Source organism: Musa acuminata, chromosome BXJ1-6 (genome assembly GCF_036884655.1).
Source record: "Musa acuminata AAA Group cultivar baxijiao chromosome BXJ1-6, Cavendish_Baxijiao_AAA, whole genome shotgun sequence".
Taxonomy (NCBI): Eukaryota; Viridiplantae; Streptophyta; class Magnoliopsida; order Zingiberales; family Musaceae; genus Musa; species Musa acuminata.
The window spans coordinates 33,714,359-33,732,458 of NC_088332.1; the positions used below are offsets into that span (position 1 = coordinate 33,714,359).

The following is an 18,100-nucleotide window of genomic DNA, read 5'->3' on the forward strand; positions in this document are numbered from 1 at the left end:
TATAATCTCTGCATAATTATGTGTAGGTTTGTATGGTTGGTTTTAAAACTACTATTCAGACTTTAAAGAAAATGTTCTATGGACATTGCATAAGCATCATATTCCGGTTACAGAATCTTATATAGTAAGATGCATTTATAGTTAGCTAAAACTAAACTTGATAGCAAATTTAGGTTGAACTGTGATATCACCATAGTGTCTAGGAAGTCTGAATTGACCCTTCTTTTTTTCTGTGTTTCCTTTGGACTTGTATGTCCGTTTGCCTTTAGTTTCAAGAGTAAATTATAGAGAAATTCATTACTTCTCTGAAATTGTGGTTTTTATGTCTCAACTCTGTATTAGTTCTTTTGGAGGCTTCTTGTAAATTCTCTAGTTCATTAATTTATCTTGTTTTGGTCAAACCACTTAATGATTGTTTCACATGTACTATAAGTTTTATTTATGGTAAACAAATCACTATGGTTTTGGACTTCATCATAATACTTGTTTGATAAATTCTATGTGCCAACTATGATGTTGCTTTCACATTATGGTGAGCAACTCACAAAGATTTCGATGTCAGGAATAATGCTTTTTCATCAAGTTCCAATTTTATGAATTGGGATTTTAAAACTTCTATTTGTATCTTTTTGTGTCTTGAGATCTATGTAATTATAGTATTTAGATCTTAGTATCTTGGAATGGTACCTTTTTTTACTATCAGGTGAGGTTGATTGCATCAGTTCCTGGATATCATACGGGTGCTAATTTGAACAAGTGGGGGCATATGAAGTTACGAAGTGTTCTTGGGAATTGTATATTTGACAAAGAATTTTGTAAATCCCCTCTTATATATCAGGTGACAACAGTTTGTTTTATACAGCTTTTGTTTCATTGTACATTTCGGTGTATGTATGTTGTGAGCTTTATTCTGTATATTCTCTTTAATGACTTATTGCACATGCAAAAATATGTGGATGTTGAACAATCTCTGCTTTTTTTTTTCTAGTGTCAGCTTCTTTTTGGACACTTGATAGTATCTAGCTTTTGACATAGCTTACAAAAGGCAGTTTAGGTAAGCCACGAGATAGATTTTCACCAAGATTAGTAATTGATATGGCATTTCAGTGACACTAGTCTAATATCAAGTTGATATTGGTGCCTTTAGAATCTCTAGCCTCCCTCTATGTGATGTGGTTTTGGGCTTATATGATTATATCATATAGGCTATATTATGTTTGAATCATTGGAGTGAATTCAGAGAAGGATTCTCCTTTTCATGTGCTCTGCAACTCAATCAGGAAGGTAGGCTAGGTCAGCAGCAGCTTGTGCTGATCGCAGGGAAAGCAGCTGAGATGGAGGGAGCAGTTCTCCCTAAAATGTCCCATATGTTTTCAAGTTGGGGGTAGTGCAGTGGCTTAGACCCTTGATCAAGTGAAGGTTTTTTTTTTTATCATTCATGTTGATGTCCCAGGTCATCATGTATTGTTTTTCATCTAGTTACAATTCAATGTCAAATGTTGGTTTCCTTTCAATTGGGATATATACTGATGAGATGTTATTCTGGTCCTAAATTCTACATATGGTCATGGGCTGTATATGTTATGTTGTACATACAAGTTTATTCTATGATCAGTTATTTTCAAAAGAATCAAAAAACAAAAAAAAAATATTGGAGATATTTCTTCTACTGGTTTAACATGCCTTGGCTGAACCAGTAGCCATGCCAAGTGTGCCAACAGTCTGGTTTATTACAGGCACTGTAGCAGTGTAAGAGGGGACTTGCATGGATTCAATACACTATTTGACAATCCTTGTTGGTGCCATTATTTTTTTTCCCTATCGTCTGATTCCACTTGATTTATGATAACTTATTTACATGATCACCAATTTTTGTTTTTATGAAGTTGATGGCAGCCTTGGAGGATTTCTGACAGAAATGTAACATGTCATTTTTGTATTGCAGTTTTCCTCTCTTGGTTCTCTGGATGAGAAGTGGCTGTCTGAGTTAACAGTGTCCATGTCCTCAGGTGTTTCAAGTGATAAATCTCCACTGGGGATTGGAAAACCTCACATAATCTGGCCAACCGTAGAGGATGTTAGATGCTCCATTGAGGTATTACAGCTGAAGTTTATATTGGAATTTATTTTTCTGCAGTCCATCAATGTACTTTGTCCATGTCATAATTAGCTGTTCTGTTATAGTCATTATCCTGATCTGTTTTTCTTCATTATTTAGCCTTCCTGGTATGAGATCCACCATATGTATATGAGAGAGATTCCACACAACCACGTGAATGATAGAATGGAAGGAAAGCTGCATAAAATCACTTTAGTTAGTTTGCTGTGTACTTTTATTAAGGAAGCGTGCTAATTACCATTAAGGCAAAATTGACTTAAAGTGCTACTGATTGGTGGATGAAGGATCTAAAATTGACTTAAAAGTGCTACTGTTTAGTTACACTTGCTTCAGTTATTTTAAAGGTCCCAAAGTGATATCTTAGATCTTATATATGTTAGACTGATTTGAAATGAGCTATGACCTGCATATAAACTAACATTAAAAACTAAAAAGTATGCCAAATCGCTGGATCTCATGGTGAAGTCAGCTATACAGAAAATGAAGCTCAAGTTTGGCCATAATTATTATTTGGGATGAATCATTTAGCCCAGTGGATATAAGAGGCAAGTTAAAGTGATAGCTATTTCCATTTATTATTTGTAAAAAATTGAGAAGAATGGTAACCCCCTTTTGTTTCTCTTTTACATTATTATACTGCTTAAATAGAAATATCAAGTACAACAGGACACTACCTCCTCTTCTTTCTTTTGGTTCATTTCTCTCTGATATCTCTTCTGTGTGTCTACCTTTTGTCATTGCAAATTAAGCCAAGGTATGTGCTTGTATTTTTATTCTTACTCCAGTGAGCCACCCTTTTTCCTAAAATCTGCTGATGTGGAAAAAACTAGGGAATAGACTTGGAAGAGACCTCAAATATATATAAAAAGGGGCATGGTTGAGATCTAATGTGAAATGATAATCAACTAGGCAACTATTAATGTTCAAGAGAAATGATAATACTTGATCTAATCCTAATTGGATTTGGATTTAGTCAATTAGTTACCTCTGAGTTCTTACAGTCACCTATTTATTGGCATTTGTTCTATGGATTTGATGGACCTTCACTCTTATTTAATTCTTAAGTACTTTATACACTGCTCCACGCCCAGGGTTATGCGGCTGGCAATGCAATTCCAAGCCCACAAAAGAATGTAGAGAAGGATTTTCTAAAAAAATATTGGACGAAATGGAAGGCTAACCATGTAGGTCGCTGGTATGGCCTTTTACTTTAGATTTGATCATTTGAATATATGAAACCAAATATTTAAAGGGTTTCTTTATTTTAGCTTATCTTTGAGTTGATAGGTCTATATGAAAGCTTCTATGTTTTTTACTCTAATTTACATGGTTTGTTTGCAATATTTCGGAGAACTGTAGGTGGCAGAAGGGTGAACAGGATACTACTGGATGTATATACGCTAGGCAGTCAATTAGTCAGATCACCTTGCACAGAATTATAAGAAGTACTAAAAGTCTACAATTTTATATGGGAAGAAACATCAATCCGCATGAATATGTCTCATTTAATTCCTAAATTAAAGCAGTTGTTACTTAAATGAGACTTCGAAAAGGGAGAAATTTTGGTTATATGGGCAGCTTCTACTGCCTCAGTATGACAACAAATGGGGAGAGAAGATAGAAGATAGTAAAGGTAGGAAAAAAAATAGAAAGAGGAGATAAAGAAGTCACCTTTGGATTGTGAATAGCATGTATTGCACAATGTACAATGATCTACATGACAAGGGTGATCCTCGGTAACATTCTAGTTCAACCTTGGTGGTGTTTTTCATTTTGAATGCATGCATATACATATATGCATACATCATCAATATGCTTTGTTTTCCATATAATTCTTTGAAATTGTATGACTTTTTCATGAATCGTTGCATATACTTTGATGGAACAGTCGTGCAATGCCTCATATAAAAACGTACACTCGGTACAATGGTCAGAACCTTGCGTAAGTACCCATTTTCCATCACTCATTACAATATAAAGTCATTTTGAAATATCAATTTGAATTTTTGATGTATTGAAACAGATGGTTTCTGCTTACTTCGGCAAATCTAAGCAAAGCTGCTTGGGGAGCATTACAGAAGAACAATTCCCAACTAATGATACGATCTTATGAGGTAAGTTCTTTCTGTAAGCATTCTTAAGCTTCTCTTGGTTTAGTGCCCAATAGGCAAACAAGTAATATTTTTGATGTTTCACCACACACATGCATATAGAACATTACATTGTTACGTTACCCTTAGTTGAACGTAGCATCATCTTGGACCAAGGTGACGTGAGGAAACCACAAGGGTGGAAGACATATAAGTGAACCATTAAGTTTACAAGGAGGGATGGTTAGTTTAACTTCTCACAGGTTTTCCTTCAGTTAATCTACTCCATCTTCACTGCATATTTCCTGCTACAGAGAAAGAGGTGATCTGTTGGTATGGTCTTTATATTTTCATGCCATGATTGATCCTGTTTTTTTTTTTTTTGGGCAGTTGGGGGTACTATTCTTGCCTGCTTATGTGAAGGACCTTGGGAGTTGGTTTTCATGCGCAGGCAATGATGGAACGGAACAGGTAAATTCACTCTTGAACGATCTGAACCATGGTAGCTGCTCGACATGCTCTAAAACATACTTTGTTGATAGATAGCACATGAGAACTCCTCCTCCTCCTCCAAGCCTTGGAGTCTGGCAACTCTCTGCTTAAACGATGATGCCTCTGAAGTGATACAGTTACCCGTGCCATATCAACTCCCTCCTCAACCATACACCTCCGAAGGTGTATTATTCTATGTCCTCCTCCATCTTAGTTTCAGATTTAAAAAGGAAATTAAATTGATTCATCTTTTGTTTATGTGCAGATGTGCCATGGTCGTGGGACAGGCGATATACCAAGAAGGATGTGTATGGTCAGGTGTGGCCGCGCCATGTTCAGCTGTATGCGAAACAAGACACTTGACCACCTTGGTTCCTGCTTTGCAAGGGAAGGCGTGAGCAGGAGGAAGGCCCCCGAAGATGTGTCGTTCAAGAGAGAGAGAGAGTGGCTTTAATTGCAACCGCATGAAGCTTAATCTTGCGACACCACTGATTCTGAATCAAACTATATTAGGTTAGGTTCCCTTGTGGGGGCCTAAATCACGACTCCAGTTCCATGGATACCAAGTTCTCGCAACCTTATGCCTCGCGGAAAGATACGATGAATACTGGTTTTCAATCTGATCTGGTTCGTTCATCATATCATCATCATCCATCGTTCAATTTCCCTTTTCCCTACAATCCATTCTGCCGGCGCTGCTCCTCCTAATGCTCTTCAAACTCCTCCATCTCCCCCGCGTCTCCTCCGCCTTCTCCACCCTCCCGACCTCCGCCAAATGGCGGGCCGACCTCAAGAAACGATCCCTCGCCGACCAGGTATCTTCCCTTCTCCTCCACCGCAACGACTGGATCCCCCTCCTCCTGTCGAAGCCCTCCCTCCTCCCCAAACCCGCTCCCCCCGACGACTTCGTCCGCCGAATTCTCTCCAACACCCGATCCCACCCTCAAATCTCCCTCCAGTTCTTCGCCTGGGCGCAATCCAATCTGGGCTTCCGCCCCGGCCTCCGATCTCTCTCCGCTATGGTCCTCACACTCGTCGAATCCTGCCTCCTCGACGACGCGAGGCGGCTCCTCGATCCCGTCCTCGCGTCCCTCCCGTCGCAGGCGGTGATCGATTCCCTGGCGTCCGCCTCCCACTCTAAGGATTCTCGTTCTAGGGTTCTCAATTTTGTCATGGAATCCTACTGCCGTTCCGATTTGATTGCCGGTAGCTTGGAATCTTTCAGAAAAATTGTAGCTTGTGGGTGTCAGATCACGACCTGTAGCTGCAATGCTCTTCTTGATGCTTTGTGCACGTCGGGTGGGGATGGGATTGGGATGGCGCGGTGTTGTTACGCCGCTGCGATGCGCAACGGCGCCACCGCAGATTCTCGCACCTGGTCGCAGCTGGTTCGGCTTCTTTGCATGGAAGGGAAGCTCGAAAGGGCCGTGGTGTTGTTGGACTCAGGAGGGCGCGGGGTTTCAGGTTATGATCTGGTTATAAATTGTTATTGCAAGAAAGGGGATTTCGAAGCTGCTATTGGCCTCTTGACTAGGATGCACGAAATCAATCTAAAACCAAGGTTTCGTACTTACAGTGCTATCCTCGATGGTGCTTGTAGACATGGTGATGGCCGGCTCATGGCTTTCATGTTAAGAGTGATGGTGGTGCATGGTTTCCTACCAACTGTTCCTTGCTTGGATTACGATCACATTATTAACAGATTTTGTGAAATGGAGAAGAGCTATGCAGCGAAAATGCTTTTCGATAGAGCTAGAATTCAAAATATTGAATTAGGGAAAGGTGTGTATGTTAGTCTGCTCAAGGCATTGTCCAATGAAGGAAGGGTGCAGCATGCGATGGAACTCTATGTGATCATGTCAGAAAAAGGTATCAAAGTGAATCCTAGCAGTTGTAGTGTTTTTCTTACTAGTATTTGTAATGGAGCGCCATCAAGGGACGTGGATCAGGTGTTAGAAGATGCCATCAAAAGAGGGTATGCACCTAAGATCTCTGATCTTTCAAAATATATAGCGGCACACTGTAGCAAGGCTATGTGGAAGGAAGCTAATGTTCTTATTGATGCTGCTGTGGAAAATGGTATCGTGTTGGATGCCTTTTGTTGCGACAAGTTGGTCAAGTACTATTGCACAAACAGGCTTGTTGATTTAGCGATGGAATTGCATTATAGATTGAAGAAATTGGGTGGATATCTTGATTTATGCTCATACAATTTGCTCCTCAGAGCACTTTTCGGAGAAAGAAGGATCGAAGAAGCTGTCCAAGTTTTTGATTATATGCAAGAAAAGAATGTCTTGGATAGTCATAGTTTCGTGATTATGATTTGTGAACTTTGTCAAATAAAGGATATGCGGAAGGCCATGAATCTGCATGATGAGATGTTGAAGCTTGGCTATAAGCCTGATGATGCCAGTTACAAATCTCTAATTTCTCATTTTTCATAAACAAGTCAATGGGCCTGTTATTATCGTCAGTGAATTAAGAAAGTAGTTTCTGTATAGTCTGAGTTCTTCAAATATTAGTTTCAGTTCCCACTATCTGAATGGAATAACTTAAACAAAATACTTGTTGGAGCTGTATGTTCACAGGGCATAACTGCTAATTTGTTTAAAATTCTTCTGCAAACAGTTGGTTTGTGTAATTATACGCCATATGTTAAACTCTGAGTTTCTTAGAGTTGACTTTACTTTTTTTTCGAAACTGCATCCATAGTTTAGTTGAGTGCTTAATATACACTTATTTGGTAGGTGCTGTATAGTTTAAATAGTTGACATATGAAGGTTTTGAAAGCTGTGCTCGGTGTTCTTCTAGTGAAATATGAGATTAAAATAGGTGTAATTGATGTGAATGAACCTAAATATCGTAGTGAACTTACTGTTGAGTGAGAATCAATAATTATGAAATCTAGATGTATATTGATGAAATAAGATACGATGACTGTACATTGCAAAGCTGATTAGAGCATTACGCCGAGATTGATGAAATGAACAATTGAGTCATAGATGTAATATGATGAGTTCACATATTTGGATTTACATGCTGCAGATTGTCCTTGTCACCATCTGAGCATTGCATCAGAAGCACGTTGGATGTCATGTTCTTCTCGACTGATTCCATCGGAACATTGCATGAGAAGCAAGCTTGATATCAGAAGGTAGTGGTCTCATTTATTCGTTCATCTTGAAATGTAAAAGAGCTTAGGTTTGTAAGTGCCAAGATGCCACAAAAAAATCTTCAAAGGATTGAAATGTTAAAATCGGGATTTGCTAAGCTCAAATGATCGTCTTAATTTGTTACAGGCAGTGAAGGCACAAAGACGGAATATGGTCCGAGATTGATACTAGGAAAAGGAGACATGGCAGCATAATGTGAACGAAGAAACTCAATCTCCATTAATGGAGACACTGTGAAGCTGCATCGACATCGTCTGGGCACTTAAGACTAGCATCCGTGGCAGTAAACAAGCAAGAAGATGCCTGTATTATGCTCGTTCATATGTATGATTAAACTAAGGATAGCATTTGTTGATGAGACAGCATGTCATTATTGGTATCTTTTGCTTTTTCTTTTTGTTTCGAGAAGTTGTAAATCACAAGGCCGATTGAAGTAGGTCATGAAATAGGAGCAACAGAGAAGCTTTTACTCTTGGTGGCTGAAAATTTCCTAAGTATGAAAAACAACCATATGTGTGTTGCTTCAATTCAGAAAATGAAAACCAACTTGTAGTGATATTGATTTGAAGTTGCAATAATGCTGGTTCTCTTCCTCAAGTCTTGCGATCCATGTCTTGTTATGGAGGCATTTGCGGACGCACATTGATTTGTTCATTTCTATGATTGACACACATAGCATCCATCCAGGAGGAACAATATTTGACATTGTGTTGAGTGCATGAAATGTCAAGTAACCTCCCGTGGTAGTCGAACGAAAGTATCAGCTAGCTTAGCGGATAAATATTGACAGTTTATTGTAAGATCTTAGGTTTGAATTTTATCTTCGTCATTTATCCCTTAAAAAAAAAGAAAAGTACAAATGGACTCTATATCGTGTTCATGTGAACTCCTTCAGCAGTAGGGAGGAATCTCTTCTATGCTTTATGATAGGCATGGACGATCGGAAAGCTCAGCAGCAGGGCAATGGATGTAACCTTTGACCGTCCATGCAAACGCTACTTCTTCACTGCCAACTTCAACCACAAAGGAAGAGGGTGGATGGACAAGCAGAAGAGGAGAATGGAGGAGCAAGTTGGGAAGGTTGGCAAACCCTTTATGGATCGATCACTTTTACAAACATCCAGTGAATCAGGATGTGATCTTGCAGAGAGCGAAAGCTAAATTCAACCATCTCTGGTGAATGCTGACATTTATTTTGCAAGATACAATGGCCATGGAGCTTGCAACTTAAATGCTTATAAGCTTTCCAATTATCGAGTTTCTTAAACCAATGCAAGCAACCAATACATTTCTGTAATTTAAGAGTAGTCACACAATGAACTCTCTCGAAACCATGAAAGCGAAAAGCAGCAACAGGTATCAATCGGGTGGCAATACTGCTGTTGAAAGAAGATGGACCATTTTTGGCTCTAGACCAAAGGAAATTCCATTACAAGGACACTTCCTTCCTAAACTCTCTATATGTCAATAGAAAGACACCAAATAGATTAGGATCAACTGCTTGTTATGTAGCGACGACTGTGGGGGCCTCAACTTGCATTTTGAGAAGATTGAACTCTAAAGCCATTATAGGCTTTGATAGTAAAACTGCAATGCTTCGATCCCGCTCTTCGTTTTCGGTTGACAATCTATCATCTACGTTTTTCTCTTTTGCTCTAATGTCATTGGAGAACTCATCAAGCTGGATAATCCTTGGCCTTGATACTTTAGCAGATTTCACTGCTCTCACCCTGCAAAGTGTATCTCGTTAGTGATGAAATAAACCTGAGTAGTCAGATGAACACAACATGCTAGACAGAATTGATGAAATTGCAAGCTCTTAAAAGCATTACTAGATCAAACAGAATTGGTGAAATTGCAAGCTCCTGCTACCGTTTCTTTGCTCAAAGAAAGGGGACTTCTACCTAGTTTCTAGTCCTAATCATCCAATCTAGTTTAGGAATTATGACAATCTTACTCTGGAACCTAATTTATAAGAAAGTTCCCTAGATAGATATGCATTTGAAAAAATAGCCTGAAAGTATGTAAGGACAAAAGCTATATATATATATATATATATATATAATCTTCAATCAAAGATAAGCAGCTGGTGGCCAGAAAATCATCATTGCTGCATTTTGGAAGAAGAAAATTAAAAGAAAAATGAAGAAAAAGGTTTCTATAACTTCATCTACCACGTACCGGCATTCAATTTGGCAGGAGTACTTGAGAAGCTGAGGGTTGTGTGTAGTCTGGCCACTGAATTACCACGGATGACAAGTTATGCGTGAATCGAAAGATGGTTACCATATAAACTTCGATATTTGTTGGAAAACTAACCTAAAGCTTGGAAGTGATATCCTGATCTTAGGACCCATCCAACGGTCACCTGCTTTAGATTATGGCACAATGCTATAGAGCATGAGGCAGATAAAGCAAAACAGAAACAAATAAATGAAGAACAGACTGAAATCACTTTAAATAAAAATCGGTAGCCTATATTAAATATATGTTGATTAATTAGAATTGCACCATACCGATACAAAACAGCTGGGTATATAAGAAGGGACTAAAGGTATCTACTGATGTACTAAGTATTAAACCAATTTATTTATCTGAAAATAGGAACAAAGAATTAAGCCTTTTTATGTCAAAACAACCATGGCAGGAAAATTCAAATGTTACTATTTTGACAGAAGACATCAACCTGTTACAATTGAAATACAAGCTGAATAGTGTGAGTCTGAAATAATTGAGGTGGCATATACAAGTTTTCTTCTGTTTTATTAGATTGAACAGTGTACATCTGAAATAATCAAAGTGGCATGGTCAAAGCAGCTAAGATTTTCTTTAATGACATTATATTGTTAACTCACCAGCAAAAGGTAAACTGATGTTGCAAATGGATGTCTGAGAATAATCCTCCATCTCTAATACTTGAATCTCACTATGTTCTTTCGGCTTAGAGTGAATAAAACTCGTTCTGTGCTTATATAATGGTTGATCTGAAGCTTTGGCGTCTCTCTGTTTTGAACAAGAAAGTGAGTGAGAGTACATCAGAAGTCTACAAATCAATTAGTTATTAAACTATGGATATTTTAGAAATAGTCACATTCAGCAAGAAAATAACTGCTTGAATGAGAACAAATGCATCAAATACCCTGAAAAAAAAAAGAGAAAAATCAGAGTGGAAAAGGAAAATTCATATAAAAATGATGCATATATTTTTGCATCAACCTTTTATTTGAACCAACGAATATTATCGTTGGTCTTAACGTCATTGGGCTTCAAGCCTGTAATAATTGTATTAAATCCATCCAGGTAAATTTTGATGAACATACCCTTTGATATACACCTTCTGTCAGTAGACACTGCCTCGAGTAGAGCTTGCCGGTGAAAGACTTCATCATGTTAAACAACTCCAATTAATGACACAACCCTGACAGTCATCTTCTCGGAAAACACTTCATTTAGATCCTCGTTAAGGATACGAAACAGCAAGGCAATCAGATCCCTCTAATATAAATCCCCTCTGTTCATTTAAATCTATAAACGTCTCCTTTCCTACCAGAACCTTATGCCAACCATGTAGTTTTGAGATTGCCTGCATCTTGACCTGCCATAGAGCAGCTATGGTGATGTGATAACCCTGGAAGAGAATCCTAGCATGTACAGGCGCAGCAAATAAACCAAAGCCACTCTAAGGTGATCTGATGAGCAACAATAATAATCCATATACAACCCGATCTCAATACAACAACTCCAATTATGATTATGAATAGTCGAAAGCATATGTATCAAATTCCAGATAGTTAACCGTTAGGAATCAACATCACTAGATATTATGTTCTTGGAAGTCCCGTAGATAATCGGATACCAGCAGCTCACAAACATTACAATATACACTTTGCACATCATCAACAATTTGAACTTGCCTTGCCGTATTCAGTTTCACTCGATCCGTTACACCAGCTAAGAACTTGAAAACTGTTGCAACACCAACATTTGCTGCATAAACCGATTTCACTGTCCGAATAAGAATTTCAAAGATAGTTACCATCCTGTTTCAATACAAGTTAATTTGGTCAACCGTATGTCCTTTAACAAATAGGACTAAACTATGACCAAATTTCCAACAATTTAACCCATATAATGAAAGAGATCTGTTTGTTGGTTGGTGTATCCATCGTATTATCAGTCTCTACCCCGATTTCCTTTCTACAATTTCGGCTCGAACAGCACCATTCAGAATTAGTGTCTCCTCTAAACGTAAGGCCTGACTCTATCCCTCTAAATGCAACTTAGTTCTTTAAAGATTGCATGGAACTGTGGATTTCTGAAAAATATGAAGAATTGAAAATTGATGTAAATGCAGAGCTGTACCTTAGAGAAAATAGCAACATGGCTTGGGAGACCTATTTCCTACAATAGCATAAATGACAACACTCAGATCAATCAGACAGTAACAGAGAACAAAACAAATAAAGCAGGGTTGGTCCTCCATACCTTCCTGCCATGCCTGCAAGCCTCGTGACTGTTCACAAGCACTCTAGAAGCCCACCTTGTATCAAATAAGACCATATATGAGGGACATTATATCAAAATCAATCAATCCATTTTGCAACTTTAATTCCTTAAATGCACCAACTAAAGAAAGGCAAAAGAAAAAATCATTACGCGCATGATGTTGGGGGATTCCACACAATGCCAGCAATCACAACGAGCTGCAGACAAAATAAATCTGGCAGATCAGTGGTACTAAAATTAAAAGGAGCTGCATTACCGTCTAGTTTAAATTTTCTTTAGACGATTAAAACGAAGGCCTCGTTATATCATAATCTTAGCCAGCTAATTAACAAGTCCTCCATCATCCAAACTAAAATGAATTCTCCTAATGCAAGCTCTGTGCATGGAAACAAGAATTGGAATCTTAAGTGAAAGGAAGAGAACAAACCTCATCAAACACTCCAGCCGGGCTGTCATCATAGTGAGCAAGAAACAGCCCACCTAGCGTATACCTATAGAACAAACAGAGGGTTTCGATACAGTAAGGTCATGAAAGTCCTGTTCAAACAACATGATACGATTCTGTGAACAGTACTCTCAATACGCATAAAAATAACATCGTAAGACAGGTTACATGATTACCCAAATGCTTCAACTAGCTTCAGCTCCTTCGGAATGAAAGCCCGAGCGATTTCTGCTTTAACCAGATGCAACTGGTACAATGCTCTACAAATAAGAAAATGTGCACCATTATACACAGTACCAAAGTATCGCTAACACACATCGAACAAACTCTTCTGAGGAAAAAATAAAGCAAAAAAGTGGCGAAAGCCTCACCTTCCTCTAAACAACCAGGGCGGCCCAATGCCATAACCTGAAGGAGAAGACGAGTAAGAAGTTGTTGCTGACTCTCCCATTGACGCCCGGTTCAACTCTAAGTAGCTCTAACTTCATCTAATCCGGTACCTGCATTGGGCGCAGATGCAACCAGAAATCAGCAATCCTCAAAGAGATGCATTCAGCGGTCACAACAAAAGCACAGAAGAGACTAAACCCTGTCAAATACCACAGATTTATCAGCAAGAAAATCCCAGAGAGGAATCTGAAGCAAGAAGCTGAACCATTTCATCAACACTGAGTCTTCCCGGGCCAGAAAGCTTGTTCAAACGACCTATCAAGCTAAATATCCACAGAAAAATCTTCAGTAGGAATGGAGCAATATTCCACCCATAGGAGCAAAAGCCCAGGAAAGGGAGAACATGCATGTGGAGTTCGTACACGGCAGCCAAATCAATGGGAAATTCCTCACCTCAGGTTTAACCAAAGGCCGAGGAAGTACGAACTCTGTGTCAGCGGTGAGAGAGAGAGACAGAGAGAGCAAAGACCAGAAGCAAGCTGGAAAGATAGGAACGAGTGGCTCCTCAGTTAAAGTGGGGCTCCGCGTTGGGATTTGGTGGATTGAGTTAGTCACAGATGGCGAGTGACGATTGGGTGCCACAAATCCGTATCTCATTCCCATGCTCCGGTCAGCCCACCCCACTGACAAGGCGTGACTTCACGGCGGCTCTCCACGTGTCGTCGGCCGATACGGACGTGAACCGAACGACTGCGGGGCCCAGGTTTTATTATGGATCCACTCGCCCTTTTGACACGACCCGGCCCGCTTTGGCCCACGTGTTCGGAGCCTGTCACGATACCGTCGACATGATAATATTAAATAATACCACAAATTTTTTGTACTTATAATAAACGTTGATGATAATGTTTGATATTGCTCGCAGTAGTACATCGCGCTTCATCATTGTATCGGTCAAGTCAACATTATACCATATAGTTTAAGACTTCCCCTACTCATCTTGACAATGCTGTACTCACTCACTCGAGTGAGCTCCAAGTACCATTCATTATGCTTGCCACCTCCAGAAAGTGACGTTAGTCGTGTACAACTGGCTTGGTTAGGGACTCAAAAGTCGCCATCTTTGCCGAATCCATTTGCAGACCGAGAGTTGAAAAGGTCTCGTAGTTGGAAGTATCAATATATATATAAATGAAAGTGGAACGATGAAGGTTAAACTCGATGCATCGCAAGAAGAAACATGGGCGGTACTGAGAGCAATCTGAGATCGATCCACAGTCCAAAAAAAAGATGCTATATAATCCATTTGAGATAATTAAGAGATTTTTTTTGAGGTATCCGCACCATCATTCTTCATTCTTAATTCTTCATTCTTCATTCTTCATTCTTCATTGGATGGGTGATGTGACAGGTCCATATCATCCCAAGGTGTGGTGACAGCCAGAGCGTAGAGTGCGTCGTCATGGAATTAGGGGCTGGATCATGATCGGTCACGCCTCGCACAGTAATAACTACGTCACACCAACGCATGGTCATGTACGTATGCTGAATATTACATCATATACCGATGTTTCATGCGTGTGCTAATGGTGTCACGTTCTCGTATGATCACATGCGTGCGTTCACAACATGCTGCAGTAGACCACCTTTCCTTCCATGGTTTTATCTTGGTGAAATCAGGCATTCAACTCCGTTCTTTCTGTGAACATACATACTTCTCTATGAGATCGTATGATGGAGAGCAGAAGCGAAGCAGCAGGCCGTCTGCTCCAGCTCTTGGCATCCATGGAGGTGAGAGGATTGGTTGGGTCCGAGAAGCTCGCTGTTGGCCTGCGCTGTTTGGTTACGTTAATTTGCAGACGTATGCTGCCCGGCTGTTCCAAAAGGGCCTCTATAATACACACTGTAACATTAATTCCATATGACAGCCTGGTTTCTCGTCCCCCGACTTTAGAAAGAGAGGGGTCCCTCTCTCTCTCCAAAACCACCACAAGTCTCTAACCAATGCTCAAGCACCAAAATTCCTTCTTTGAATCTCCTCCCGTCTCTAATAATCTAATTTTAAAGACCTCCGGTTGTCAATCTCTCCTTTCTCTCTTCCCTTGTTCGTATTCCTCTCTCTCTCTCTCTCTCTCTCTCTCTCAAATGGCATCTTTGATGGCTTGAAACAAACTATAGATATCTCCGTTTATGATATTTGCACCCTCCATCCAAGCAAAATGAATCAGGATGTGCTTTGGAGGATGCGGGAAATTTTGCTTTGAGATGTTCGACGGTGGATTCGAAGATTCAGCTTTGCGTTGAGCAATCGCACCAGCATCCCCATAGAGGTATCGCTGCACCGTATATGATCTCCATTTTTCTTTTCACCAGTAATACTTGTAGATTTGATATATATATATATATATATATATATATATATATATATATATATATATATATTTCAATTAAATAAAAATTATTTTAGAATCAGGAAGACGTTCAAATTCGTTTAGACGGCAAGCCAAACAATTTCCGCAAGAAGAAGGCACGACTAACATATTCTTTGTTGTTGTTCTTGCTCAATTCTCGGTTGCAAAAAGGGTTTGGAAGTTTGAGTTATACCTTCTCCTATGGCAGCCAAGGTGAAAGGGTTCTTTAAAGGATTCAAACACATGTCGCAAATCTTTGGTAAATGTTCTTAGACTTTTCTCATTTATTATTTATATTTCACCTCTTAAGGGTCAAAATATGGTTGATTAAGTCAAAGAGAATCTTTCTTTTGATCCTCTCGGGCAGTTGACAAAGAGCATGAAATGGAGATTGGCTACCCGACGGATGTGAAACATGTAGCACATATAGGTTGGGACAATGGCTCTGGGTATTCCCCTAGCTGGGTAAGAACTATGTAGCCAAGCGTGATTCACCCTCATTACAATTGCATTTTCTAATCTATAAACCTTTTATTTGTCTTGGTCAAGTACAGATGACCGAATTCAACACATCCTCTGATCTGTCACCAGCACGCAATTATGGGAAATCCAGGGAGCCATCTTGCTCTTCTCAAGGTATGTCTTACCTCTCATTGCAATTCTGTAGATGAATCTGTCATAAAAAGAAAACTAAACGAGAAATATGTTCGGAAAGAAAGAATAAAGGAAGACATCATCACATATATCTTTGATTGCACAACAACACAACATCCTTTAATACACTTCTTGGGTGAGAATAAATGCAAATCTGTACTGACAAGAGCAGCATTCATCAAACTGCAATGCTTTCAAGGGTATAAATATATAAATAAATATATATTTATTTATGTCATGTATCTAATTCAACAAACCTAATGCACTAACATTTTTTGCAAGTGTTAATACGCTATTAAGAGAAGATTACAAATTGCAAGTGCTATCTGTTATATGAGATGACCTCGACGCGCTTGCAACAGAGTGTCATCAACCGAGAGGACCCCAACTCTCGCTTCGGCCAATCGAAGATGGTAGTAGTCAACCTGAGGTTCCTAAAGATCGCAAGAAAAAGCGGAAAAAAAATAAAGCTTCTTCTCCTCGATCATCTGCCACAAGATCTTCAAAAGTGTCATCCAAACTGAGAGCTTCATATGCCAAAGCAGTCGGAGATGATGCTGAAGCACAAGACCAACGTCGTGGAGTTTAAACTACATATATTTGTATATGTCTCTTGTTTTAATGTGATAAAAAGAGAAAAAAGATGTACCTTTGTGGTAAAGATTTGGCCATGAAGTACTGTTTAAACTTGGTTATCTGTCTCGGAATAATTTGATTCGCCAACTGAACTCTAGCAGTTCTATAGACTACTAGGGTTTTGTTGCTACTGCATCACTTTTAACTCCAGCCTGAAGTTCTATGTGGTGAAGAGAAAGAGAGAGAAAATCTAGCAGTACCATAGATTATTGCTACTGCATCACTTAACTCTAACCTGAAGTCCTATCCGGTGAAGAGAAAGAGAGAGAAAATCTACCAGTACCATAGATTTCGTTGCTACTGCATGCATCACTTAAACTCTAACCTGAAGTTCCATGTGGTGAGAAGATGAGAAAGAGAGAGAAAAGAAAAGAATAGGAGATGAGAAGGTCGACTGAGAGCTCACAAATGTGATGTATAAATTCGATTATTTGGTACGTCCCGTAAGTATTGGATGCATATGTATACTTGACATCAACTCTGTGCGCTTGATGCTCCGTTGATTATTTGGATCGGAATTGTTGGTACACATGTATCAGTTTCATGTGAATGCAAGTGGAAGCCAATGAAATGATCCATAAAGGCCTCATAGTAGATGATGCTAATCCAAACAAGAAACAAGAGGAAGAGAAATCCATGGAGATGGAGAAGCTGGAAAGTAGTGCTTCTGAGACCATCTTATGATCAGTATTGTCTTTTTATATTGGGATATATCAGCAATGGAGCTATCTTACTTGAGATGTTGTTGAGCCTTAAGGATGATTTCCCAGCAGTGAAGCATTCATTTACAAGTGAAGTTCTAATCTGATAGGATTAATTGATGAGAATGTTCATGACAATAAATATATAGCAATGCAACCGGATGATTAGAATGGCTCTGAGAAAAACCAAACGAGTCACTGTCCAACATTTATAAGAAAAATAAATTTAAATTGAAAAACATTTTGAAATTTTAGTGCAAGGATGCAACACTGGCCAAATATGATGATTGCATTATCCAAAACGTAATGGATGTGGATTTATATGAATCTGGTGATTATCGGATCCGGTACTTTAACGTAGTTATCGGGCGAACCAGACACTGGGTGGCTGCAGAAATCCGACCTGATCGGATGGGGTAAGGCCTGGTGGCCGGTCCATTTTCTCCGGTTCTTTGTCGAGTTGATCGAACCCGGTCCGCTGTT

At 39.3% G+C, this 18,100-nt stretch overlaps 4 protein-coding genes across 9 annotated transcripts in view; 3 read left to right on the forward strand and 1 right to left on the reverse strand.

Annotated features, from left to right (window-relative positions):
* LOC103974906 (tyrosyl-DNA phosphodiesterase 1) overlaps positions 1–5,277 on the forward strand; it is a 30,417-nt gene extending 25,140 nt beyond the window's left edge. For 2 of the 3 annotated variants that reach the window (XM_065188159.1, XM_065188160.1), the window contains 8 exons: positions 704–838; positions 1,946–2,095; positions 3,211–3,314; positions 4,008–4,061; positions 4,143–4,233; positions 4,600–4,680; positions 4,752–4,884; positions 4,967–5,277. In XM_065188159.1, the coding sequence (XP_065044231.1) occupies positions 704–838; positions 1,946–2,095; positions 3,211–3,314; positions 4,008–4,061; positions 4,143–4,233; positions 4,600–4,680; positions 4,752–4,884; positions 4,967–5,064 (846 nt within the window). In that variant the 3' untranslated portion in view covers positions 5,065–5,277. Of the gene's footprint in view, positions 1–703; positions 839–1,945; positions 2,096–3,210; positions 3,315–4,007; positions 4,062–4,142; positions 4,234–4,599; positions 4,681–4,751; positions 4,885–4,966 lie in introns of those variants that run through there. The other variant, XR_010514388.1, reaches the window with a different exon arrangement.
* Positions 5,278–5,407: 130 nt separating this feature from the next.
* On the forward strand, positions 5,408–8,442 carry LOC103974904 (pentatricopeptide repeat-containing protein At4g21170). Its single transcript, XM_065188161.1, has 3 exons — positions 5,408–7,113; positions 7,747–7,855; positions 8,001–8,442. The coding sequence occupies exons 1-3, from the start codon at positions 5,409–5,411 to the stop codon at positions 8,005–8,007; spliced, it is 1,821 nt and encodes a 606-aa protein (XP_065044233.1). The 5' UTR covers position 5,408; the 3' UTR covers positions 8,008–8,442.
* A 646-nt stretch (positions 8,443–9,088) lies between these two features.
* On the reverse strand, positions 9,089–13,773 carry LOC135676705 (protein NEOXANTHIN-DEFICIENT 1-like). 3 transcript variants are annotated; one of them, XM_065188165.1, is made up of 12 exons: positions 13,669–13,773; positions 13,426–13,538; positions 13,197–13,325; positions 13,002–13,085; positions 12,808–12,871; positions 12,531–12,577; positions 12,360–12,402; positions 12,237–12,275; positions 10,730–10,877; positions 10,194–10,245; positions 10,056–10,112; positions 9,089–9,604 (listed from the first exon to the last, which is right to left on the reverse strand). In XM_065188165.1, exons 3-12 carry the CDS (start codon positions 13,274–13,276, stop codon positions 9,379–9,381), a joined length of 840 nt encoding a protein of 279 aa, XP_065044237.1. In that variant the 5' UTR covers positions 13,277–13,325; positions 13,426–13,538; positions 13,669–13,773; the 3' UTR covers positions 9,089–9,378. The 3 variants fall into 3 exon arrangements, with proteins under 3 accessions (XP_065044237.1, XP_065044236.1, XP_065044235.1); XM_065188164.1 differs by having other exon boundaries at positions 10,194–10,242; positions 12,360–12,414; XM_065188163.1 differs by having other exon boundaries at positions 12,360–12,414.
* A 1,578-nt stretch (positions 13,774–15,351) lies between these two features.
* LOC103988771 (CRIB domain-containing protein RIC10) lies at positions 15,352–16,965 on the forward strand. Of its 2 annotated transcripts, none has more exons than XM_009407403.3 (5): positions 15,352–15,545; positions 15,798–15,885; positions 15,994–16,091; positions 16,181–16,262; positions 16,643–16,965. In XM_009407403.3, exons 2-5 carry the CDS (start codon positions 15,828–15,830, stop codon positions 16,867–16,869), a joined length of 465 nt encoding a protein of 154 aa, XP_009405678.2. In that variant the 5' UTR covers positions 15,352–15,545; positions 15,798–15,827; the 3' UTR covers positions 16,870–16,965. The 2 variants fall into 2 exon arrangements, with proteins under 2 accessions (XP_009405678.2, XP_018683089.1); XM_018827544.2 differs by having other exon boundaries at positions 15,408–15,545; positions 16,563–16,708.
* The last annotated feature ends 1,135 nt before the right edge of the window (positions 16,966–18,100 follow it).

Coding starts and splice junctions, on each gene's coding strand:
- LOC103974904 (XM_065188161.1), top strand. CDS start 5,409: ATGCTCTTCAAACTCCTCCATCTCCCCCGCGTCTCCTCCGCCTTCTCC. Junction 7,114..7,746: donor CTATAAGCCTGATGATGCCA/GTTACAAATCTC, acceptor TACATGCTGCAG/ATTGTCCTTGTCACCATCTG.
- LOC135676705 (XM_065188163.1), bottom strand. CDS start 13,276: ATGGGAGAGTCAGCAACAACTTCTTACTCGTCTTCTCCTTCAGGTTAT. Junction 10,878..12,236: donor ATGTTGCTATTTTCTCTAAG/GTACAGCTCTGC, acceptor TGTTCAAAACAG/AGAGACGCCAAAGCTTCAGA. Junction 10,246..10,729: donor CATCAGTTTACCTTTTGCTG/GTGAGTTAACAA, acceptor CATAATCTAAAG/CAGGTGACCGTTGGATGGGT.
- LOC103988771 (XM_009407403.3), top strand. CDS start 15,828: ATGGCAGCCAAGGTGAAAGGGTTCTTTAAAGGATTCAAACACATGTCG. Junction 16,092..16,180: donor CTGGGTATTCCCCTAGCTGG/GTAAGAACTATG, acceptor GGTCAAGTACAG/ATGACCGAATTCAACACATC. Junction 16,263..16,642: donor GCCATCTTGCTCTTCTCAAG/GTATGTCTTACC, acceptor CGCTTGCAACAG/AGTGTCATCAACCGAGAGGA.